General features: G+C 40.6%; 1 protein-coding gene across 1 annotated transcript in view; it reads right to left on the reverse strand.

Moving 5' to 3' along the window:
• The window catches only part of LOC105031389 (hemicentin-2), a 39,128-nt gene that overhangs the window by 2,484 nt on the left and 15,132 nt on the right, over positions 1–21,512 (reverse strand). Inside the window, exons 6-9 of the mRNA XM_034294033.1 lie at positions 16,965–17,309; positions 16,397–16,660; positions 15,052–15,396; positions 13,130–13,393 (exon numbers count right to left, since the gene is read on the reverse strand). Of these exons, the coding sequence (XP_034149924.1) occupies positions 13,130–13,393; positions 15,052–15,396; positions 16,397–16,660; positions 16,965–17,309 (1,218 nt within the window). The remainder of the gene's footprint in view (positions 1–13,129; positions 13,394–15,051; positions 15,397–16,396; positions 16,661–16,964; positions 17,310–21,512) is intronic.

Below are 21,512 nucleotides of genomic sequence, written 5' to 3' on the forward strand. Positions count from 1 at the left end.
TCGAGGGGGAAACATCAGTTCAAACAATGACCAAGTGCTCACCCAGCTTGATCAATCTCTTTGACTTCTCTGTCTAAAGAATCACTGTCTTTGATACATTGATTCGGTAGTCAGAGAAGGTATTTGTCACTTCTGGCCTCAGAATGAATGTGAATGAAGACTAATGACTGTTGGGATACACAACCCCTGTTGGTTAGAACATTTCCCTTCAAAGATGCCTCCGGAAGATACTTCTTGGGTTGATCGAATTTTGGAAAACACTGTTTTACTTATTCCAGAACATCTCCAAATGCTGACCTAATTTATTTTAAAAGCTTCTGGACTCGATTGCCAATCTATTTATCTGGAATTATAACACAGAATAAATTAAGTGGGGTGGTTTAGTAGTCTAGGGTCGTCTGGTGGTCTAGTAGTCAAGGGTGGTCCAGTGGTTTAGGATGGTCTAGTAGTCTAGGGTCGTCTGGTGGTCTATGGTGGTTTAGTTGTCTAGGGTGGTCTAGGGTGGTCCAGTGGTCTAGGGTGGTTCAGTGGTCTTAAAGGCCAGATTCTCAAAATGCTTTAATAATCTAAACCAATTCTGGTCCTCTTACCTATTTTCTGCCCACGGCAGGAACCCCAGTTCTGTGCCTGACAGAGACCCCCCTCCTTCGGTTACCTCCCAGCCCATACGCTGAGGTCTCTCTGAGGTGCAGATAGCGGAGGCTGGGTCTCCATGCTTCACCACCAGCCTGGCCGGACGGATTTCCAGGCACTCAGCATCTGGAAGACAATGGTGATGTTAAAAACTAACCAGGACAGTGTTATTGTTCCATGTTAACCTCTGTGTGTTGACCAACTACATTCCTCTTCTAGAAACCTAAAAGAGTCACACATACACTACCGTTCAAATGTTTGGGTTCACTTAGAAATATCCTTGTTTTCAAAAGAAAAGCACATTAATTGTCCATTAAAATAACTTCAAATTGATCAGAAATACAGTACAGACATTGTGTTGCCATGGACATTGAGATGTAGAGCGACTGAAGGGAAACATAATTTTATTATTACATACAAAAACGACAAAAGGATAGGTAAACTGTGACCTGAGGCACACCACAACTGGCACAAACAACGATCCACAAACCAAAAGCAAAACAACCGCCAATTAAATAGCCCTGCTCTGCCTCTAATGGGTGACAATCAAAAACAACAGCAGTCTAAGGATGGTCTGTTTCACTTGCATTGAGAATTCCTTTGAAGCATGTTTTGGGTTCACAGCAACAGCTTCCAAAGGCGAATGCCACACCTGTGATCAACCTAACTGTAAGTGAAAAGCTGCTAAATGCAGAACCACAGAACTGTAGAGTGAACTGTTTGTGATCATATCAACATTGTATTTACATTGTATTGCATTGTATTTGTATTTATATTTTTGTTTTCGTGGAAAGAACAAATTGCATTTGTCCAAAACAATAATGGCAAGGGACACTGCCATTCATGTTGTGCGTTCCAGATGAAAACCGACAAGGCATGGTCGTTTATTAAGGGAACAAATAACTCCCGAAAACCTCCTGCAGCGTCTCTCGTGCATTACGGCCAAACGGACTCTGAATGAAGGAGGTGGGTCATAGCCAAATTGAAAATCTAATTACACCCGCCTATCATGTTCTGAAGTGGAAGAACCATTCACAAACGACCTCCATGACCAGGGCGACTGGTCATTAGGGGCAGGTGGGGCACAGCCCCTTGTCTACAGAAAGAACTGCAACAAAATTACGTTATTTTTATAATGTATTATCTATGAATATAGCATCTTCCTAAATTGCATATCATTTGTGTTAGGATTTTATTTAATGTTCATTGGTCCCTGCCTTGCTGCTTCAGACTGCGTTCTGACAATTCGAGTTCCCAGTAGCAGGCCATAGGCTAAGCGTGAATGTGGGGCTAGTCTCTCTCTCACAATGCAATGTACATTCTACCTGTGAAAATATTAATACGCATGCTCAGAATGGTGTGTAATCAATGTAGATCACACAAATTTGATGCTAAGTGGGGCTGACAGCCGGTAGACCCACTACAGCATCATTTCATATTTCTGACCTGATTTACTGTTTGTCTGTCTGGCGCCAACATTAGTCGGCAAGAAGAGCGAGGAGCGGCAAGAAGAACCGCTGTGCCACCTTTCTCTTCAAGTGAGCCCTCAGCCTTTGTGAGTGAAAGCATATTTTATCATCCTGCCTTTGTAGTGCTGGTCCGTGCATTGGTCATATTTTTGTGCTGGATTGATTGATATAGATGCTGATGAGTGTCAGTGTGTCCATGCTTATCTATTAAGGTTGTTGTCATAGAATTGATCTGTATCTCTAAAAAGTTGTCTTTCCGCTGTTTGTTGATGTGTTAAATAAATACTTCAGTAGCAAGAGGGAGTTTTGTAGCTTTACTGGTATGTATCCAATATTTTGAAATGGTTTGTGCCCCACCAATTTTTTACATATAAAAACGCCACTGTGTCATGTTATCTACAGTACACCTGCCTGAACACTTGCTAGCAGTGACACACAAGCAGTCAGCCAAACAACTAGTGCAAGTAGGCTATTGTTTTGTGCCATATTTGTTACCATAAATATATAAATTCCATTATTTTATTTTCATGTTTTTATATGACATCAAATAAGCAATCATCTTCGTGAAAAGATTATCATGATATTTATAGTAGCCTAGCTAATATTTTGATTACCACTTATTAAAATATAGCCTAATGTGCAGGTAAACAGCAATTCATATGCAGGTAAACAGCAATTCCTTGTAACAGGTCACATTTAAATCTGTGATGTAAATCAATGTTCTGATTATATGATATTTACATAGGCCGCCTATATTTCTGTAAAATTACATTATACTCTTTTTAAATTCAGTTTGGGACAGTAGATTTCAGACCAACTGGCCAGTTGGGGGTCTAAGTTAGTGTTGGATCCTTTTTCACGGCTGTGATTAACACAGAAACATCCTGTCATGGAGTTGTTAGACCGCACCCACCCACACACAAACCCAAAAACCCACCAAATCCACAACTACAAAGGAATTAAGGAAAAGGGGATGGGGTGTTTCAAAACAATTTCAATATAGACATCTGATGTACTTCATATTCTGTTCAACTGACACGAACTGTAGTATCAGTTATTTGAATTATATTATTTTATATTGAAATTCCCAAAATGTCCTCTTATTGTGTTGATTATAAATGTCAGGAAGTTGGGGAAGGAAGTGGGGGGGTATAGGAATGCATTGTCCACTCATAGTTAAGTGCCCCAACAGTTAAGTTTCCCCATCTTTATGAATCAATTATAATGATATTTATAGTAGCTAATATTTTGATAGCATCTGACTTTTTATTCAATCGTATACTTTGACTGCTAATCAATAACCTCTGTTTTTGTTACAGAAAAAAGCATTAAGGATAATCAACAAGACAGGCAATAGAGAACACACTAATAGTTTATTTGTAAATTCTGGACTCCTAAAATTCAAAGATTTGGTTGATTAGAAGATTTTGATTATTATGTGGAAAGTTAAGCAGAGAGTTTTGCCTATGGTTTTACACAAATTATTTACTTTTGTATCTGAGGAAGATGGCCATAGAATGCAATAACATTTTAAAACTCTCTTTGCACGAACTACACAAAAACAGATGTGTTTATCCATTTACGGAGTTAAACTGTGGAACACCTTGGACTATGAGTTAATGTGTTGCAAAAGTGTTTGTAAATTTAAGAATTTGTATAAGAAAAAAATACAGGAATGTTACAAGAAAAATTATGACTAACACACTTAAAAAGTAAGTGAAAAGATAGGTATTATTGTAAGTTACAGAAAATGTTTGGTGCTTGGGGTAAGGTTTGGGTTTGGTTTATTCATAAAGTAGTTCATAGTTCATTCATAAAGTTACCTAAACTGAAAAGGCAAATATGCTAAAGATGAGTTGTAGGCTACTCACCAGTTAATTCACAATACGACGACAGTAATAAAACCAGTATGACCAAGACAAACTCCATCCTCTGAAAATCAACAACCATCCCTCCGTAAAGTATTCCTGGATTCTGTTAGATGAGCTGCACTACAAGCGCACTTCAATCCACTAGAGACTCCTGACATAAAGTGAAAGTGTTTCTCAGCGCTAGTCGACCCCCCGTCTCAGCCCTAAGGTCTTATGCTGCTATATTATTGTGCTGGGGGAGTAGGGTCAGTTCTCCTTTTCCACTATAAATCCTTGTATATATAAGAAATGCATTTTCTAAATTGTCACTGTCTCCTGCCGTTTTGAACTTAGGAGGACAAGAGGTCCTGGCTCACACATGCGAAGTACCTGTCTTGAAAGACTCGTTGCTGTCCCTGTCCAAAGTCTTCCTGGTTGTGTTGCAGATCAAGACAATACCTGACGATTTCAGCTTCCACTGTGCTGACACCTCCCCCTCCCCTGTGTTGTCCCTGTCCTTGTCCATCAGGTCATGCTTCCGACCTGGACTAAGTATAAATAGAGTCTGGACTCAGCCCACATGCATTTATTGATTATTAAAATTGTACTCTTAATATGTTCACCCGGCACAACCAGAAAAAGACTGGTCACCCCTTTGAGCACGGGTCATCTCTAGGTTTCTACCTATATTTCTGCCTTCTTTAGGGAGTTGGGGTGGGGGCGGTGCGGCACAGCGCCACTGCAGTGGGCGTGGTTTCCTTGGGGATTTGAATATTTTCGAAATATTTTGCTTTACACTTGGTGACACATTTAGATTTAACATTTACCATTTAGATACATATTTAAGATTTAGATATAATATTTAGATCTATATTTAAGATTTAGATTTAGATATAATATTTACATTTAAAATCTAACATTTAGATATAAATGTAAGATTCAGATATAACATTTAGATTTAACATTTAAGATTTAGATATATATTTAACATTTAGATTTAATATTTAACATTCAGATATAATATCCACTCGAGGGCTCCCTCTAGTGAAGACGTCCATGTGTCCATATATGTAATTTCTGTCCCAAATGTGAGGAAAATGCGCTAAATGTGAGGAAAGTGCACTAAATGTTGAAAATGTATCAGCAAATTTTTTTTTTACCAAACTTTGATGTAACCCACCCCAAAATATGTTGGTTGTGTTTAAAACTTTATAGCAGGGATGATGTGATTCAGTACTATTTTATAAACAATACTATTTTCTTGATAAGAGCAACTGTGTGTTTGTGTTTTCATTCTCTGGTGAAGTCAGTAATCTGCGAGTAGGAATAACACATTTTCTGTTTCGTGAATCCACTTCACCCTATGGAGATCTTGTTTCCCTGTCTGGCCACCCAGTGTCATCACATAATGCGCGAGCTAGAAGAATCTTCCTGCCTGCTCTCGTGCTTTTTCTACTAAACTGCGCTGTTGCTGGACAGACCCCCAGTAGGGGCTACGTCCCTATGAGCGACGCGGACGTCCACCACGGTCTCATGGACGTCCTCACTGGGGGAGCCCTCGAGTGGATGTAGCCCTTACTGGGACTCGCTCGTCCGTCCTGCTCGTCCGTCCAGTTAGAGCAGGACGGACGAGCGATGAGGGATGTTGTGCTGGATGTTGAGCAGGACGGACGGGCGATGAGGATGCATGGTCCGGACGGACAATAAAGTGGCCTGGACGTCAGTGTCCACCTCTAACTGGATGTACATTGAAGCGAACTGGATGTATTTTCTATGAGCATATTTTGAACGTAAAAAAATGGAGAATGAAGTGATCGTGAATCAAATTATGATTATTATCCAACTTTATTATCCAACTTTTATCCAAAATGTATTCTTTCTGTGATGATTATGCTAGAATTCAGGCTAGGTTGAACTGTTTGTTCGCTTGGGGGAAGTGTTTTATGTTATGTTTTAGGCAAAAACTACCCTGAAGTCTTAAGAAGTTTTACTATGATATGTTTTTATATCAGAAATAGTCTATTTAATTTCACTTAGCAACAATATGTCTTGGTTAGGCTATAGTTTACAGTGTTATTTATATCATCGCTTTATTTTTGGCTTAATTCTTACTACGTAAGAATGGGGCTATCTGACAAGAATTTCATTGTGAAAGATGTTTTTCGGTGCATTTGATAAAGTCCCCTTTTATTTAATTATTTCCCACTTTTGTCATGTCAAAATAATGAATAATAATAGTAATTACAGTCATTTCTACATATCGAGTTTTAAAGAAGACACAACAATATATGTTTTTGATTTATTTAGATTTTAAAAATAGAAATACAAATTCCCAACAAAACAATGGCGTAACTCCTACAATTAGAAAATAATTATTAACTGTAAATACAATTGCACGTGGCCTTATTTTAATGTTAAAATATAAATACTCCACCAAAACAAGGACAGCATTTTAAAAAGTCCAAATACACTTCTCATACAAATTATGGAACACGTAATCATCACAGTATAACACAGTCAATTAAACTTCAGGGACGTCAATCTGTCCAGTTTTAGGAATCATAAGCGATTGTAAATCAGTGTCACAGGTTCGGTTCAAAGGAAAGTGACAACAGGTGCACTGGAGAGGCAACAGAAAGAAACAATAATGGTTTTGCAAATGGCCAGACAATTGCTCTCTCCTTTTTCTGACGGATTCTTCTCTAGCTTTGCTACGGTAGCATGAGGCTGTACCTGCAGCCCATTCAGATTGCACAGGCAGTCCAGCTCCTCCAGGATGGCACATCCATATGTGCGGTGGCTAAAAGGTTTGCTGTGTCTGCCAGTACAGTCTCAAGAGCATAGAGGAGATACCAGGAGATGAGTAGAACTTGTTGCGCGATACAATGTGTAATGTCGAGGCCTTCGGCTTTCTTGCAGAAATCCTCCTCAGACGAAAATGTTTTTAAAATGTGAAATGTTTTTGAATACTGTCGTTCAATACATTTTATAGTTGCCCATGTTGAAGAACAGTCTAATCTAGTCTAAGAAATACTCTATTCACTTCTGTAGACTTTATATATTTGTTGTTCCTGCTAGTATCATAACACTAACAATATAATGAATGTCCTTTACAGCCATGTCAATTTATGAATTTGAAATAAGCTAACTAACTCTTAGTAAATGATAAGTTAAACCAGGGTAAGATAAGACGTAGCCGCTGCTTTGGCTGCGAACACAAGCTACTGTAAGGTAGATGCATATTTGAAACATACAAAGTACATTTTGAAGTAGTCTACATTACAATGTATTTTGCTGTAACATTCTCCCGTCAATTGTGTCATTTGAAAAAAACAAGAAAGAAAGTAAGAAAACTAGGCTTAAACAAGTCGAATAACACTCACAAATAGTGTGCTTTGTGCGCATTCTTGGAGTGGCTGATTCGCGGCTCCAATCCCCCCCATGAACCATTTTTTTAGTATTAAAAGAATTCAAAGACAGAAGCTGAAAAAGGAAAGGATATCAAATGTGTAATAACAACGTATCTTTTCATAAGTATTTATTATCAATTGATAAGGCACTCTGTTTTTCCAATATATTAACGTCGCCACTCGTTTAACTATATATTGTCATTAGGTTTTATTGTTGTTCGTTTTCATATTTAATTAAACATAATATGTGACAAATCGTAGAAATTTTAAAAATAGGAAATGCAGACTTCTCGAGTGAGCAACAGGTTGCTGTGCGCGTCCTGATGGTACCCTCCACCGGCTTGCATTACAAAAAATCACTCAACATCCACTCGAGGGCTCTCCCTTGCGAGGACGTCCATCGTCGCTACGAGGGATCTAGTTGCCTCTCCCGTCCACCTCTCAACGTCACTCGTCGCTTGTCCGTCCTGCAAAAACATCTAGGCCTACTCGAGGGCTCTCCCTAGTGAGGATGTCCATGTGACCGTGCTGGACGTCCACGTCGTTCAAAGGGAGGGAGCTGCCTCTCACAGACCGTCTCGTGCCACAAACTCTGAATAACGTTTATCTGCTTCAAGCGGCTAGATACACTTCCAAGCAGCGATGAACACACTCACAGTAAGCAACCGGTTTTTTAAATAATTATGGCATGGCAAGATGATGAAGAAGTGCCATTCATAATGCAGACATCCCAACTTGCTCTGAAGCTCCGGGAGTTACCCGCATTTTAAATGCGTCTCCCTGATGCCCGCTAGTCATATATAATCTCCCTGAAATCGTTTTTTTTATAGGCTGGACAAGTTTTACAATCTTTGGTTTGATCAAGCAATCACACATAGTCTTTCAAAACCTCGCAAACTTTGAAAAACGTTATTATTCTATTCCAGAAAAAGCCCAAGGCAGCAGGGTCTTACGGTATCTCCCCATCCCCCCTAAAGCACTGTGCTGATCAGCCCTCCACGCAGTTCAGGACATTTCTAACACCTCCCTGGAGACATGCTGCGTTCCAGCATGCTTCAAATCCACAACCATCATCCCAGTCCCTAAGAAGTCAAGTATCATAGGACTTAATGACTACAGAACTGTCTCCCTGACCTCTGTGGTTATGAGGTCATCTGAGCACTTTGTACTGTCCCACCTAAAGACCATCATCGACCCTCTACTAGATCCACTGCTGTTTGCCTAAAGAGCCAACAGGTCTGTGGACGATGCAGGTCAACATGGCTCGTCACCTCATCCTCCAGCATCTGGACTCCCCTGGAACCTATGTCAGAATCCTGTTTGTGGACTTCAGTTCCGCATTCAACACCTTCATTCCTGCTTTGCTCCAGGACAAGCTGTCCCAACTGGGAGTGCCCGAGTCCACATGCAGGTGGATCACAGCCTTCCTGTCCAATGGGGTTCCGGTTAGGCGAGTTGGCTGGCCAATCAAGCACAGTTATACCATGGGTAGCAAACCAGTTACCAGACGTTTTGGCACTGTGGGCAGTTGCCAGGTGCTGCTGGAAAAGGAAATCAGTATCTTCATAAAGCTTGTCAGCAGGTGGAAGCATGAAGTGCTCTAAAATCTCCTGGTAGACGGCTGCATTGACTCTGGACTTGTTAAACACAGTGGACCAACCCCAGCAGATAACATGGCACCCAAATCATCACTGACCTTGGAAACTTCATGCTGGATTTCAAGCAATTTGGATTCCATGCCTCTCCACTCTTCCTCCAGACTCTGGGACCTTGATTTCCAAATAAAATGCAAAATGTACTTTCATCTGAAGAGTGGACTTTGGACCACTGAACAAGGGTGCCATTATTGAAAAATATACTTTTTCTTCTACTACAAACATTGTCATAGTAAATTGGTAGGTTCTGTAAACATATATTTTCTTTTCCTCCTCAACCTATCCTCCTATCTAGTCTTCATTCCTCTCCACTCTCTAAAATAAAATATTATGCTAATGTTATCCATGAAGATTTCTAAATATATTTTCTACAAATCAATATATATATAACTACAAATGAATGTTCTCATTATTTATTGTGCATTCATTTAATATGATCATATTTTCAAAATAGCCCGTCCACTGCATTCTTTGTAAGTGAACGTTTTAGCCTGCATAGGACAGTTTAGCCTGCATATGTTTCTAATCTTCGTAGCTAAAAGCTTTAATTTAATTATGTACATCAAAGCAGTAATCAATGACCACGTTAGGCTGTGTTTCATCAGATTTTTTAAGGCGGGTTGATCGCGTGGGAAGGCACTGTCTGCAGTTTTCGGTTGGCTATTTGTTTCAAGCGTATTACCAGAGGCGTTTTTAGGGATAGGCGCCTAGGCGGTCGGCTAGGGTGGCACCTCCGTGCAGGGTGCCAATCAGGCGCCCCACTCGCCCTTGAAAAAATGTAACAAAAAATAAATAATATACATTTATATACATATATATATAAATATATATATATATATAAATATATATATATATATATATATATATATATAAATATATATATGGGGGAAATTAATCCATATGTAGTTTTAGTTATTATAAAAATATAACAAATTATACATTAAGTCAAGACTTATTTATTTGTTATGAGTGAGATGATATTGACGTAACAGATCAAAGCCATCGGGCACACATTATAGAAAGAAGAGGAAAGATGAGGAAGAAAGGAGAAAAAATTATAGTGGTATGATTTTATGGATTTTTTTTAAAGCAACTGTCTCTGGTTTAAGCTATTAAAATGTAGCACACAAAGCTAGCTAACTAGCTAAGCTAGTAACGGGCTAAGTTAGAACTACAAAGACTAGCAGTACATACATAGCATTTGCTCAGGCAGTGGGCAAAGGGTGGAAGTGGAACTCTAAAGCCAGTTCAAATCATAATTCGGGCTGGTTTTAAAATATGGCAGAGAAATTTGCATCAGTGAACTGGTTAGTTGCAGAGCGTTTGAAGCCCCTGGGGACCTATAATCACCAAGTCAAGCACTCTAGTGGTTTTAGAACGTCTGGATTCTTTCTCAAGTTGCATCTAATCTAGTTGAAATTCATTGATCTGAACTGGCCGTCAGATGAATCTTTGTTGTTCTGAACATTTTAACTTTTGAATTTATTGTTTTGCAATCAAATACGACCGATGCTCTCAAGATATCCTATGACGAGATCATTGATAGTTATGCAGGAAATCGAGGTGTGTCCAGTTTTAAGACAAACTGCCCTTCATCTGCTGTAATAGCACATAGAATATGATTTTCTGTCTTTTTGTTTACCCAGTTTATGCACCTGTCGTTTAATATTTGAATGTACATTAGTAAATATTGTTTTCATTTTGTCTTTATTTATTTATATCTCACACTATCTTGATTCTCCTTTGTTTACATGTTTTGTAAACCTGCTATCGCACTTTAGTTTGGGTGGGGCAACATTTAGAGATCTCGCCTAGGGCGCCAGATTCCCCAGAAACACCTCTATTACTATAAACAAATCGTTGGAAAAATCGGTCATATCTCCCATTTCTTATTCGACTAGTGTTTTCTAAAGTGTAAGGATAAAAATTAATTGCCCTGAAATGTTTGTATCATTTTATAAATTATATTTATAATGTGCTCCTATTCTAACTATAGAGTCACATTAGGATAACACCATATTCTCCCCTGCCAAACTCAGTAATGCCACAAAAAGCATTTGACTGTAGTCTCAGTTTGAAGCAAGTTTGGGGGGGATAGTCATTTTGGCATCTCATGTTGACCACTTGACTGTACCACAAAAAGTATTTCACTCTATTCACAAAGGGAAGTAGCCATCTACTGCTCTCTCTACACATCCCTCAATCACCCATCCCATCATACTTTTATTGTTAAGGCATTTCCTTCACATCTGCACACTTCCTGTTGTTGTTTTTAAGAATATAGATACAAAATTCCAAGCCTGCTTCCCAGGTCACTGGACAGGACGCATTGAAGGGATCGAATCCCGTTTATGTTTCTTTTTATCATCTCCAGTAAACAGCACTATACAATGTGGGTAAAATAATACACTTTATTTTGTGCAAGCTATGAGACCTAAACATTACTACAACTTAACCATTACTACAATTAAATCATTACTACAACTAAATCATTACTACAACTTAAACATTACTGCAACTAAATCATTACTACAGATGCACACAAAATTAAAATGGAGGTGAAACACGCAGTCTGAATGATGTCATACTAATAAAGAGCACCACAAACCTGTCATTGCAAAGCTGCTCTTGCAAAGAAACTACATTCAAAGCTTTCACATTTAGAAAATCCATTAGTATATGGTATTATTTATCAGTCAGACATGATACTAAGATAAAGACAGAGAAATATGTTGGTATATAGAAAACAACAATTGCTTAATCTGTGTTCACCGTTTTTCTTAGTCATGTAAAAAAAAAATCAGATTGGGCTCAGTTTGGATATATTTTGCACAGATGCGATATCTGTTGTGCATTATATGTCATGCGGCACATGCATTTAAATCGACCAATTAACAAAACAAAACTAAAATGACAGTAAAACTGTCAATCAGTAGACAGCAGAAAGTCAGCAGACAGGGCCCAGATAAACAGACATGATACTCAGATATTAAAGAGACCGAGAAATTAACTGTGGGTATATAAAAAAAAGAACAACAACAATTGTTTAATCTGTATTTACCGTTTTACTCAGTCATGTAAAGTTTTTTTTTAGATTTGACTCAGTTTGGATATATTTTGCAAGGATCCAATATCTGTTGTGCATTAATTTTCGCGTGGCATATGCATTTAAATCGACGAATTATCAAAACAAAACTAAAATGACAGTAACATTGTCAATCAGTAGACAGCAGAAAGTTAATAGACAGGCCACACCCACAGCGGTAAAACAGAAAAATAACAGTATTTATTCAGCCAGCGGATTGAGGAAGTCGTCTTACAGCCAATTAATGAGCTGGAGGAGGAGCACAGTAACCATGACGCTCCTGGTAGCCTGACAGGAAGCTGGGAAACAGGAGAGGAAGCATGAAACATTAATTATTGGTGTAATTTAGTCACCACTGCTGACAATGGAGACACAAAGAAACAGACTGACTCATACAGACAGACATTAACAATGGAGTCAGAGAAACAGATCAAGAGTAGGAAGAGAGTAGGAAGGGCAGGTGGGTGTGAGGGGTAGAAATGAATAGAAGTTTTGGATAAAATTAAGAGAGCATTTAGAGAATTGAAAGACAGAAATTACTTTCTAGTGAGTCACATTTACACTGCTGAGAGTCTATGGTTACGTTTCCCTGCTCAGAAGTTGGGTGCATCAACCAATGGTTGCGTGCCACATCACTGACTGACAGATTACTGTAATATAACACATGATGTGGTTAACTGTAAAATACCTATCCAAGCATTGTAGCAAAGAAATATAGTCTGTCAGTTGTCTAGCAGGCAGACACTAACAATGGAGTCACAGAGAAACAGATCAAGAGTAGGAAGAGAGTAGGAAGAGAGTAGGAAGGGCAGGTGGGTGTGAGGGGTAGAAAGGGATAGAAGAAGGATAAAGATGGATCGGTCAACACATTGAACAATCAACCAATCTGTCAGAAATGTAACCAATCAAACATCCAATTTACAAACCAACCAATCAATCAAAAAGGTAACCATGCAAACATCCAACCTACAAACCAGCCAACCAATCAAACATCCACCCTACAAACCAGCCAACCAATCCTTCTTACCTGTCACCTTCACGTCAACAGTCCAGGTGCTGTTCCCCACCTCATTGGTGGCGATGCAGGTGTAATTTCCAGCCTGAGACCTAGCTATGTGGGTGACGTTCACTACAGATCCCTCTGCTCTGGTGTTGGAGGTGGGGCCTGCTTGGGGGACCACCCACTGGTACGAGGGGGTGGGGTTACCTTCTGCTTGGCAGCGGAGAGATAAGTTGTCACCCTCTTTGATCTCTGACGATCCTTCTGGAGTCACAGAGATGTTGGGCTTGTCTAGTGGGCGGGGTGGGGGGGCAAAATTAAGAGACCATTTAGAGAATTTAAAGACAGAAATTACTTTCCAGTGAGTCACATATATTGGGGAGAGTCAATGGTCTCATTTGCATGCTGAGAAATTGGATGCCTCAACCAGTGGTTGAGTGCCATGTCATTGACTGACAGATTCATATAACACATGATGTGGTTAGCTGTTGAATACCTATCCAAGCATTGTAGCAAAGAAATATACACTCACTTAAAGGATTATTAGGAACACCATACTAATACTGTGTTTGGCCCCCTTTCGCCTTCAGAACTGCCGTAATTCTATGTGGCATTGATTCAACAAGGTGCTGAACACATTCTTTAGAAATGTTGGCCCATATTGATAGGATAGCATCTTGCAGTTGATGGAGATTTGTGGGATGCACATCCAGGGCATGAAGCTCCCGTTCCACCACATCCCAAAGATGCTCTATTGGGTTGAGATCTGGTGACTGTGGGGGCCATTTCAGTACAGTGAACTCATTGTCATGTTCAAGAAACCAATTTGAAATGATTCGAGCTTTGTGACATGGTGCATTGTCCTGCTGGAAGTAGCCATCAGAGGATGGGTACATGGTGGTCATAAAGGGATGGACAAGGTCAGAAACAATGCTCAGGTAGGCCGTGGCATTTAAACAATGCCCAATTGGCACTAAGGGGCCTAAAGTGTGCCAAGAAAACATCCCCCACACCATTACACCACCACCACCAGCCTGCACAGTGGTAACAAGGCATGATGGATCCATGTTCTCATTCTGTTTACGCCAAATTCTGACTCTACCATCTGAATGTCTCAACAGAAATCCAGACTCATCAGACCAGGCAACATTCTTCCAGTCTTCAACTGTCCAATTTTGGTGAGCTCATGCCAATTGTAGCCTCTTTTTCCTATTTGTAGTGGAGATGAGTGGTACCCGGTGGGGTCTTCTGCTGTTGTAGCCCATCCGCCTCAAGGTTGTGCGTGTTGTGGCTTCACAAATGCTTTGCTGCATACCTCGGTTGTAACGAGTGGTTATTTCAGTCAAAGTTGCTCTTCTATCAGCTTGAATCAGTCGGCCCATTCTCCTCTGACCTCTAGCATCCTCTGACCTCTCCTCTGACCTCTCCTCTGACCTCTCCTCTGACCTCTCCTCTGACCTCTCCTCTGACCTCTCCTCTGACCTCTCCTCTGACCCCTTTTCACACAATTCTATGTAAACCCTACAAATGGTTGTGCGTGAAAATCCCAGTAACTGAGCAGATTGTGAAATACTCAGACCGGCCCGTCTGGCACCAACAACCATACCACGCCCCAAATTGCTTAAATCACCTTTCTTTCCCATACTGACATTCAGTTTGGAGTTCAGGAGATTGTCTTGACCAGGACCACACCCCTAAATGCATTGAAGCAACTGCCATGTGATTGGTTGATTAGATAATTGCATTAATGAGAAATTGAACAGGTGTTCCTAATAATCCTTTAGGTGAGTGTAGTTTTGCCAGTTGTCCAGAGGGCAGCCTTTAAAAATGGAGTCACAGAGAAACAGATTGACTCATGCAGAAAGACGTTAACTATGGAGTCACAGAGAAACAGATTGATTCATGCAGAAAGACGTTAACTATGGAGTCACAGAGAAACAGAGACTCACAGAGCACGTTGAGGGTGAGGTGTTCTGACTCTTTTTTAGGAGAAGGTTGGGGTCCATCTTCTCCCAGTTCCAACCAAGCTGAACACCATAACTGGGCCCCATGGTCACCTCTACTGGGGGTGAACTGCAGGGTATATTCTCCACTGGTAGGTTCTTTGGTGGTATTCATTATTTGGGGTGGATGTGATCCTATCTCAGTTTTGATTAAATTGGTAGAGGCTTTGTAGAAGGACACATAGAGGCTGTTAACTGGAGCAACCTCCTGGACGTGACACTTAAACTCATACTGCCTCCCCTCAAACATCTGATCTGGAAGACCTGACATGGACACTTTGGTTGGAAGCTCTGTGGAGGAATGGAAACACTCAGATTAAAATCAGTAGAACCACATCCAGAGATCCCAGTGAAGATAGTATGAGAAAGTATGATCAGAGAGATCACTCACTGTAATGAACATAAGAAATATCAGTGAAACATAAATTATTGGTGTAATTTAGACACCAATGCTGACAGACGTTAACAATGGAGTCACAGAGAAACAGACTGACTCATACAGACAGACATTAACAATGGAGTCACAGAGAAACAGACTGACTCATACAGACAGACATTAACAATGGAGTCACAGAGAAACAGACTGACTCATACAGACAGACATTAACAATGGAGTCACAGAGAAACAGACTGACTCATACAGACAGACATTAACAATGGAGTCAGAGAAACAGATCAAGAGTAGGAAGAGAGTAGGAAGGGCAGGTGGGTGTGAGGGGTAGAAATGAATAGAAGTTTTGGATAAAATTAAGAGAGCATTTAGAGAATTGAAAGACAGAAATTACTTTCTAGTGAGTCACATTTACACTGCTGAGAGTCTATGGTTACGTTTCCCTGCTCAGAAGTTGGATGCATCAACCAATGGTTGCGTGCCACATCACTGACTGACAGATTACTGTAATATAACACATGATGTGGTTAACTGTAAAATACCTATCCAGACATTGTAGCAAAGAAATATAGTCTGTCAGTTGTCTAGCAGGCAGACACTAACAATGGAGTCACAGAGAAAAAGATCAAGAGTAGGAATAGAGTAGGAAGAGAGTAGGAAGAGAGTAGGAAGGGCAGGTGGGTGTGAGGGGTAGAAAGGGATAGAAGAAGGATAAAGATGGATCGGTCAACACATTGAACAATCAACCAATCTGTCAGAAATGTAACCAATCAAACATCCAATTTCCAAACCAACCAATCAAACAGAAAGGCAACCAATCAATCAGAAAGGCAACCAATCAATCAGAAAGGTAACCATGCAAACATCCAACCTACAAACCAGCCAACCAATCCTTCTTACCTGTCACCTTCACGTCAACAGTCCAGGTGCTGTTCCCCACCTCATTGGTGGCGATGCAGGTGTAATTTCCAGCCTGAGACCTAGCTATGTGGGTGACGTTCACTACAGATCCCTTTGCTCTGGTGTTGGAGGTGGGGCCTGCTTGGGGGACCAACCACTGGTACGAGGGGGTGGGGTTACCTTCTGCTTGGCAGCGGAGAGATAAGTTGTCACCCTCTTTGATCTCTGACGATCCTTCTGGAGTCACAGAGATGTTGGGCTTGTCTAGTGGGCGGGGTGGGGGGGCAAAATTAAGAGACCATTTAGAGAATTTAAAGACAGAAATTACTTTCTAGTGAGTCACATTTACACTGGTGAGAGTCTGTGGTTATGTTTCCCTGCTCAGAAGTTGGATGCATCAACCAATGGTTGCGTGCCACATCACTGACTGACAGATTACTGTAATATAACACATGATGTGGTTAACTGTAAAATACCTATCCAGGCATTGTAGCAAAGAAATATAGTCTATGTCAGTTGTCTAGCAGGCAGACACTAACAATGGAGTCACAGAGAAACAGAGACTCACAGAGCACGTTGAGGGTGAGGTGTTCTGACTCTTTTTTAGGAGAAGGTTGCGGTCCCTCTTCTCCCAGTTCCAACCGAGCTAAACACCACAACTGGGCCTCATGGTCACCTCTACTGGGGGTGAACTGCAGGGTATATTCTCCACTGGTAGGTTCTTTGGTGGTATTCATTATTTGGGGTGGATGTGATCCTATCTCAGTTTTGATTAAATTGGTAGAGGCTTTGTAGAAGGACACATAGAGGCTGTTAACTGGAGCAACCTCCTGGACGTGACACTTAAACTCATACTGCCTCCCCTCAAACATCTGATCTGGAAGACCTGACATGGACACTTTGGTTGGAAGCTCTGTGGAGGAATGGAAACACTCAGATTAAAATCAGTAGAACCACATCCAGAGATCCCAGTGAAGATAGTATGAGAAAGTATGATCAGAGAGATCACTCACTGTAAACTGTGATGTTCAATGTTTTCTGACACTCCCCTCCGTCTGTATAACAGACCGGCTTTATCGACCAATCAGTCAACCTGTCAAATCAAATCAAACGTATTTTAATTCATTGTTTCTTTATTATAACATTATTAAAAAATATAAACAGGAGAAAATAGCAGATATATTAAATGTCCATAAAACAATAATATTTTCTAGGGGCAAACTGCAGTTCAAACAATGACAAACTGCTCCAGTGGTCTAGGGTGGTCCAGTGGTCTAGGGTAGTCTAGGGTGGTCCAGTGGTCTTGGGTGGTCCAGTGGTCTAGGGTGGTCCTGTGGTCTAGGGTGGTCCAGTGGTCTAGGGTAGTCCAGTGGTCTAGGGTGGTCCAGTGGTCCAGGGTAGTCTAGGGTGGTCCAGTGTTCTAGGGTAGTCTAGGTTGGTCTAGTGTGATCACATAGTCTTTGGTTTCTCAAAAGGGCTTTAATAGTCTAAACCAAATCTGGGCCTCTTACCTATTTACTGCCCACGGCATGAACAGCAGTTCTGTGCCTGACAAAGACCCCCCTCCTTCGGTTACCTCCCAGCCCATACTCTGAGCTCTATCTGAGGTGCAGTTAGCGGAGGCTGGGTCTCCATGATTCACCACCAGCCTGGCCGGACTGATTTCCAGGCACTCAGCATCTGGAAGACACTGGTAATGTTAAAAACTAACCTCTCTGTGTTAACCAACAACATTCCTCTTCTAGAAACCTAAAAGAGTCACACATACACTACCGTTCAAATGTTTGGGTTCACTTAGAAATATCCTTGTTTTCAAAAGAAAAGCACATTAATTGTCCATTAAAATAACTTCAAATTGATCAGAAATACAGTGTAGACATTGCTAATGTTGTAGCGAGTGAAGGGAAACACTTTTATTATTATGCACAAACACTGCGACCTGAACCACACCACAACGGGCACAAACAATGATCCATAAACCAAATGTAAAACAAGGCCAACTTAAATAGGGTCCCCAATTAGAGGCAGCGCAGGGCAGTTGGCTCTAATTGGGGACAATCTAAAACAGCAGCGCAGAGATGCCTAGAGGCCCCCAGCCAGGAACTGACACACGGCTAATTTTAATGGAATGTCTATATAGTGGTATAGAGGCCCATTATCTGCAGCCCTCACACTTATGTTCTAATGGCATATTGTGTTTACTAATCCAAGTTATTTATGTAAAAGTCTATGTGATCACTAGAAAACCCTTTTATTGTTATGATAGCACCGCTGAAGACTGTTCTGCTGACTAAAGAAGCAGTAAAACTGGCCTTCTTTAGACTAGTTAAGTATCTTCAGCATCAGCGTTTGTGGGTCCGAAAACAGGCTCAGAATGTCCAGAAATGAATAACTTTCTTCTGAAACTATTCCGTCTATTCACAATCTGAGAAATGAAGGCTATTCCATGCGAGAAATTGCCAAGAAACTGAAGATCTCGTACTGCGTTGTGTACTACTCCCTTCATAGAACAGCGCAATCTGGCTTTAACCAGAATAGAAAGAGGAGTGGGAGGCCCCGATGCACAACTGAGCAAGAGGATAAATACATTTGAGTCTAGTTTGAGAAACAGATGCCTCACAGGTCCTTAACTGGAAGCTTTGTTAAATAGTTCCCACAAAACCCCAGTCTCAATGTCAACAGTGAATAGGTGACTCCGGGATGCTGGCCTTCTAGGCAGAGTTGCAAAAGAAAAAGCCATATCTCACACTGGCCAATGAAAAGAAAGGATTAAGATGAGTAAAAGAACACAGACACTAGACAGAGGAAGAACTTTGCCCATTTTTGTTGCCTCACAGTATGGGTTACTGCGTGTAAATAAGTCTGGAAAAAGGATTTCTAGGCTGTGAGGCAACAAAAGGTGTCATATATATTTCCTTAATATATATCAGGAATTTCATCATTGTATTATATCAATTAGGAGTGGGATCATGTCAACATCTTGCACAACTGCAAATACAGTTACAGTGGATATAAAATGTCTACACACCCCTGTTAAAATGCCAGGTTCTTGTGATGCAAAAGAATGAGACAAAGATAAACCATGTCAGACCTTTTTCCACCTTTAATGTGGTTGGATTGATTTCCTGCCTGTTGGGCCCTGTCCGGGGCCTCCCCCGGGTAGGGCCACAGTGTCACCGGACCCCCCCGTCTCAGTTTCCAAGGTGTTACGCTGCTATATTATTGTGCTGGGGGACATGAGGGATGTACTACTAACTTTTCTCAGTTTCCTCCAATTTTAAATTTTAGAAGGAGATGAGGTCCTGGTCCACACCTGCGGATTACCTGGTTTGGGGGGACCGTTGCTGTTCCTGTCCTTGTCCACCTGGTCATACTTCTGACCTAGTCTAAAATCGAATATACTCTGGATTTAGCCAAGAGAAATTTATTTATTATTCCAATTGGACTCTTAATATCTCACCCGGCACAGCCAGAAGAGGACTGGTCACCCCTCTGAGCCTGGGTCCTCTCTAGGTTTCTTCCTAAAATTCGACCTTCTTAGGGAGTTTTTCCTAGCCACTGAAATTCAACACTGCTGTTGTTTGCTCCTTGGGGTTTAAGGCCGGGTGTCTCTGTAAAGCACTTTGTGACAACTGCTGTTGTAAAAAGCGCTTTATAAATAAATTTTGATTGATTGATTGATTGATTGAATGTGACCTATAATGTGAACAATTCGATTGAAAAACAAAATGAAATCTTTGAGGGGGAAAAACAAAAAATAAAAAACTCACAATAACCTGGTTGCATAAGTGTGCACACTCTGAAACTAATACTTTGTTGAAGCACCTTTTGATTTTATTACAGCACTCAGTCCTTTTGGGTAGGAGTCTATTAGCATGGCACATCTTGACATGGCAATATTTGCCCACTCTTCCTTGCAAAAGCGCTCCAAATCTGTCAGATTGCAAGGACAACTCCTGTGCACAACCCTCTAAAGATCATCCCACAGTTCAATTGGATTCGGGTCTGGGCCATTTCAAAATGTTAATCTTCTTCTGGTGAAGCCATGCTTTTGTGGATTTGGATGTGTGCTTTGGGTCATTGTCATGCTGAAAGGTGAATTTCCTCTTCATCTTCAGCTTTCTAATGGACCCCTGAAGGTTTTTGTGCCAGAATTGCCTGGTATTTGGAACTGTTAATAATTCCCACCACCCTGACTAATGCCCCGGTTCCAGCTGAAGAAAAACAGCCCCAAAGCATGATGCTGCCACCACCATGCTTCACTGTGGGTATGGTGTTCTTTGGGTGATGTGCAGTGTTGTTTTTGTGCCAAACATACCTTTTGGAATTATGGCCAAAACGTTCAACCTTGGTTTCATCAGACCATAACACATTTTCCCACATACTTTTGAGAGACTTGGATGTTTTTTTTTTTTTAAAGAAAAGGCTTCCGTCTTGCCACCCTACCCCACAGCCCATTCATATGAATAATATGGGAGATTGTTGTCACATATAGCACACAGACAGTACTTGCCAGAAATTCCTGCAGTTCCTTTAATGTTGCTGTAGGCCACTTGGAAGCCTCCCTGACCAGTTTTCTTCTCGTCTTTTCATCAATTTTGGAGGGACGTCCAGTTCTTGGTAATGTCTCTGTTGTGCCATATTTTCTCCTTTTAATGATGACTGTCTTCACTTTGTTCCATGGTATATCTAATGCTTTGGAAATTATTTTGTACTTATTTCTTTTAACAATGAGATCCCTCTGATGCTTTGGAAGCTCTCTGCGAGATGCAACTAAGAAAATTTCAAAAATCCTACTAGAACAGCTGAACATTATTTGAGATTAATAATGAGTCACTTTAAATTATGGCATGTGTGTAATGACTTCTATTTAACATGAGTTTGAATGAGATTGGTTAAATCTGAACCCAGCCACATCCCCAGTTATAAGAGGGTGTGCACTCTTGTGCAACCAGGTAATTGTAAGGTTTTTATTTGAAATTTTCCCCCCTCGAAGATTTCAGTTTGTTTTTCAATTGAATTGTTCACATTATAGGTCACATTAAAAGTGAAAAAAGTTCTGATATGATTTATATCATTCTTTTACATCACAAAAAATCCTGGCATTTTAACAGGG

The sequence above is a fragment of the Esox lucius genome, chromosome 9 (genome assembly GCF_011004845.1).
Source record: "Esox lucius isolate fEsoLuc1 chromosome 9, fEsoLuc1.pri, whole genome shotgun sequence".
NCBI classification, from domain to species: Eukaryota; Metazoa; Chordata; class Actinopteri; order Esociformes; family Esocidae; genus Esox; species Esox lucius.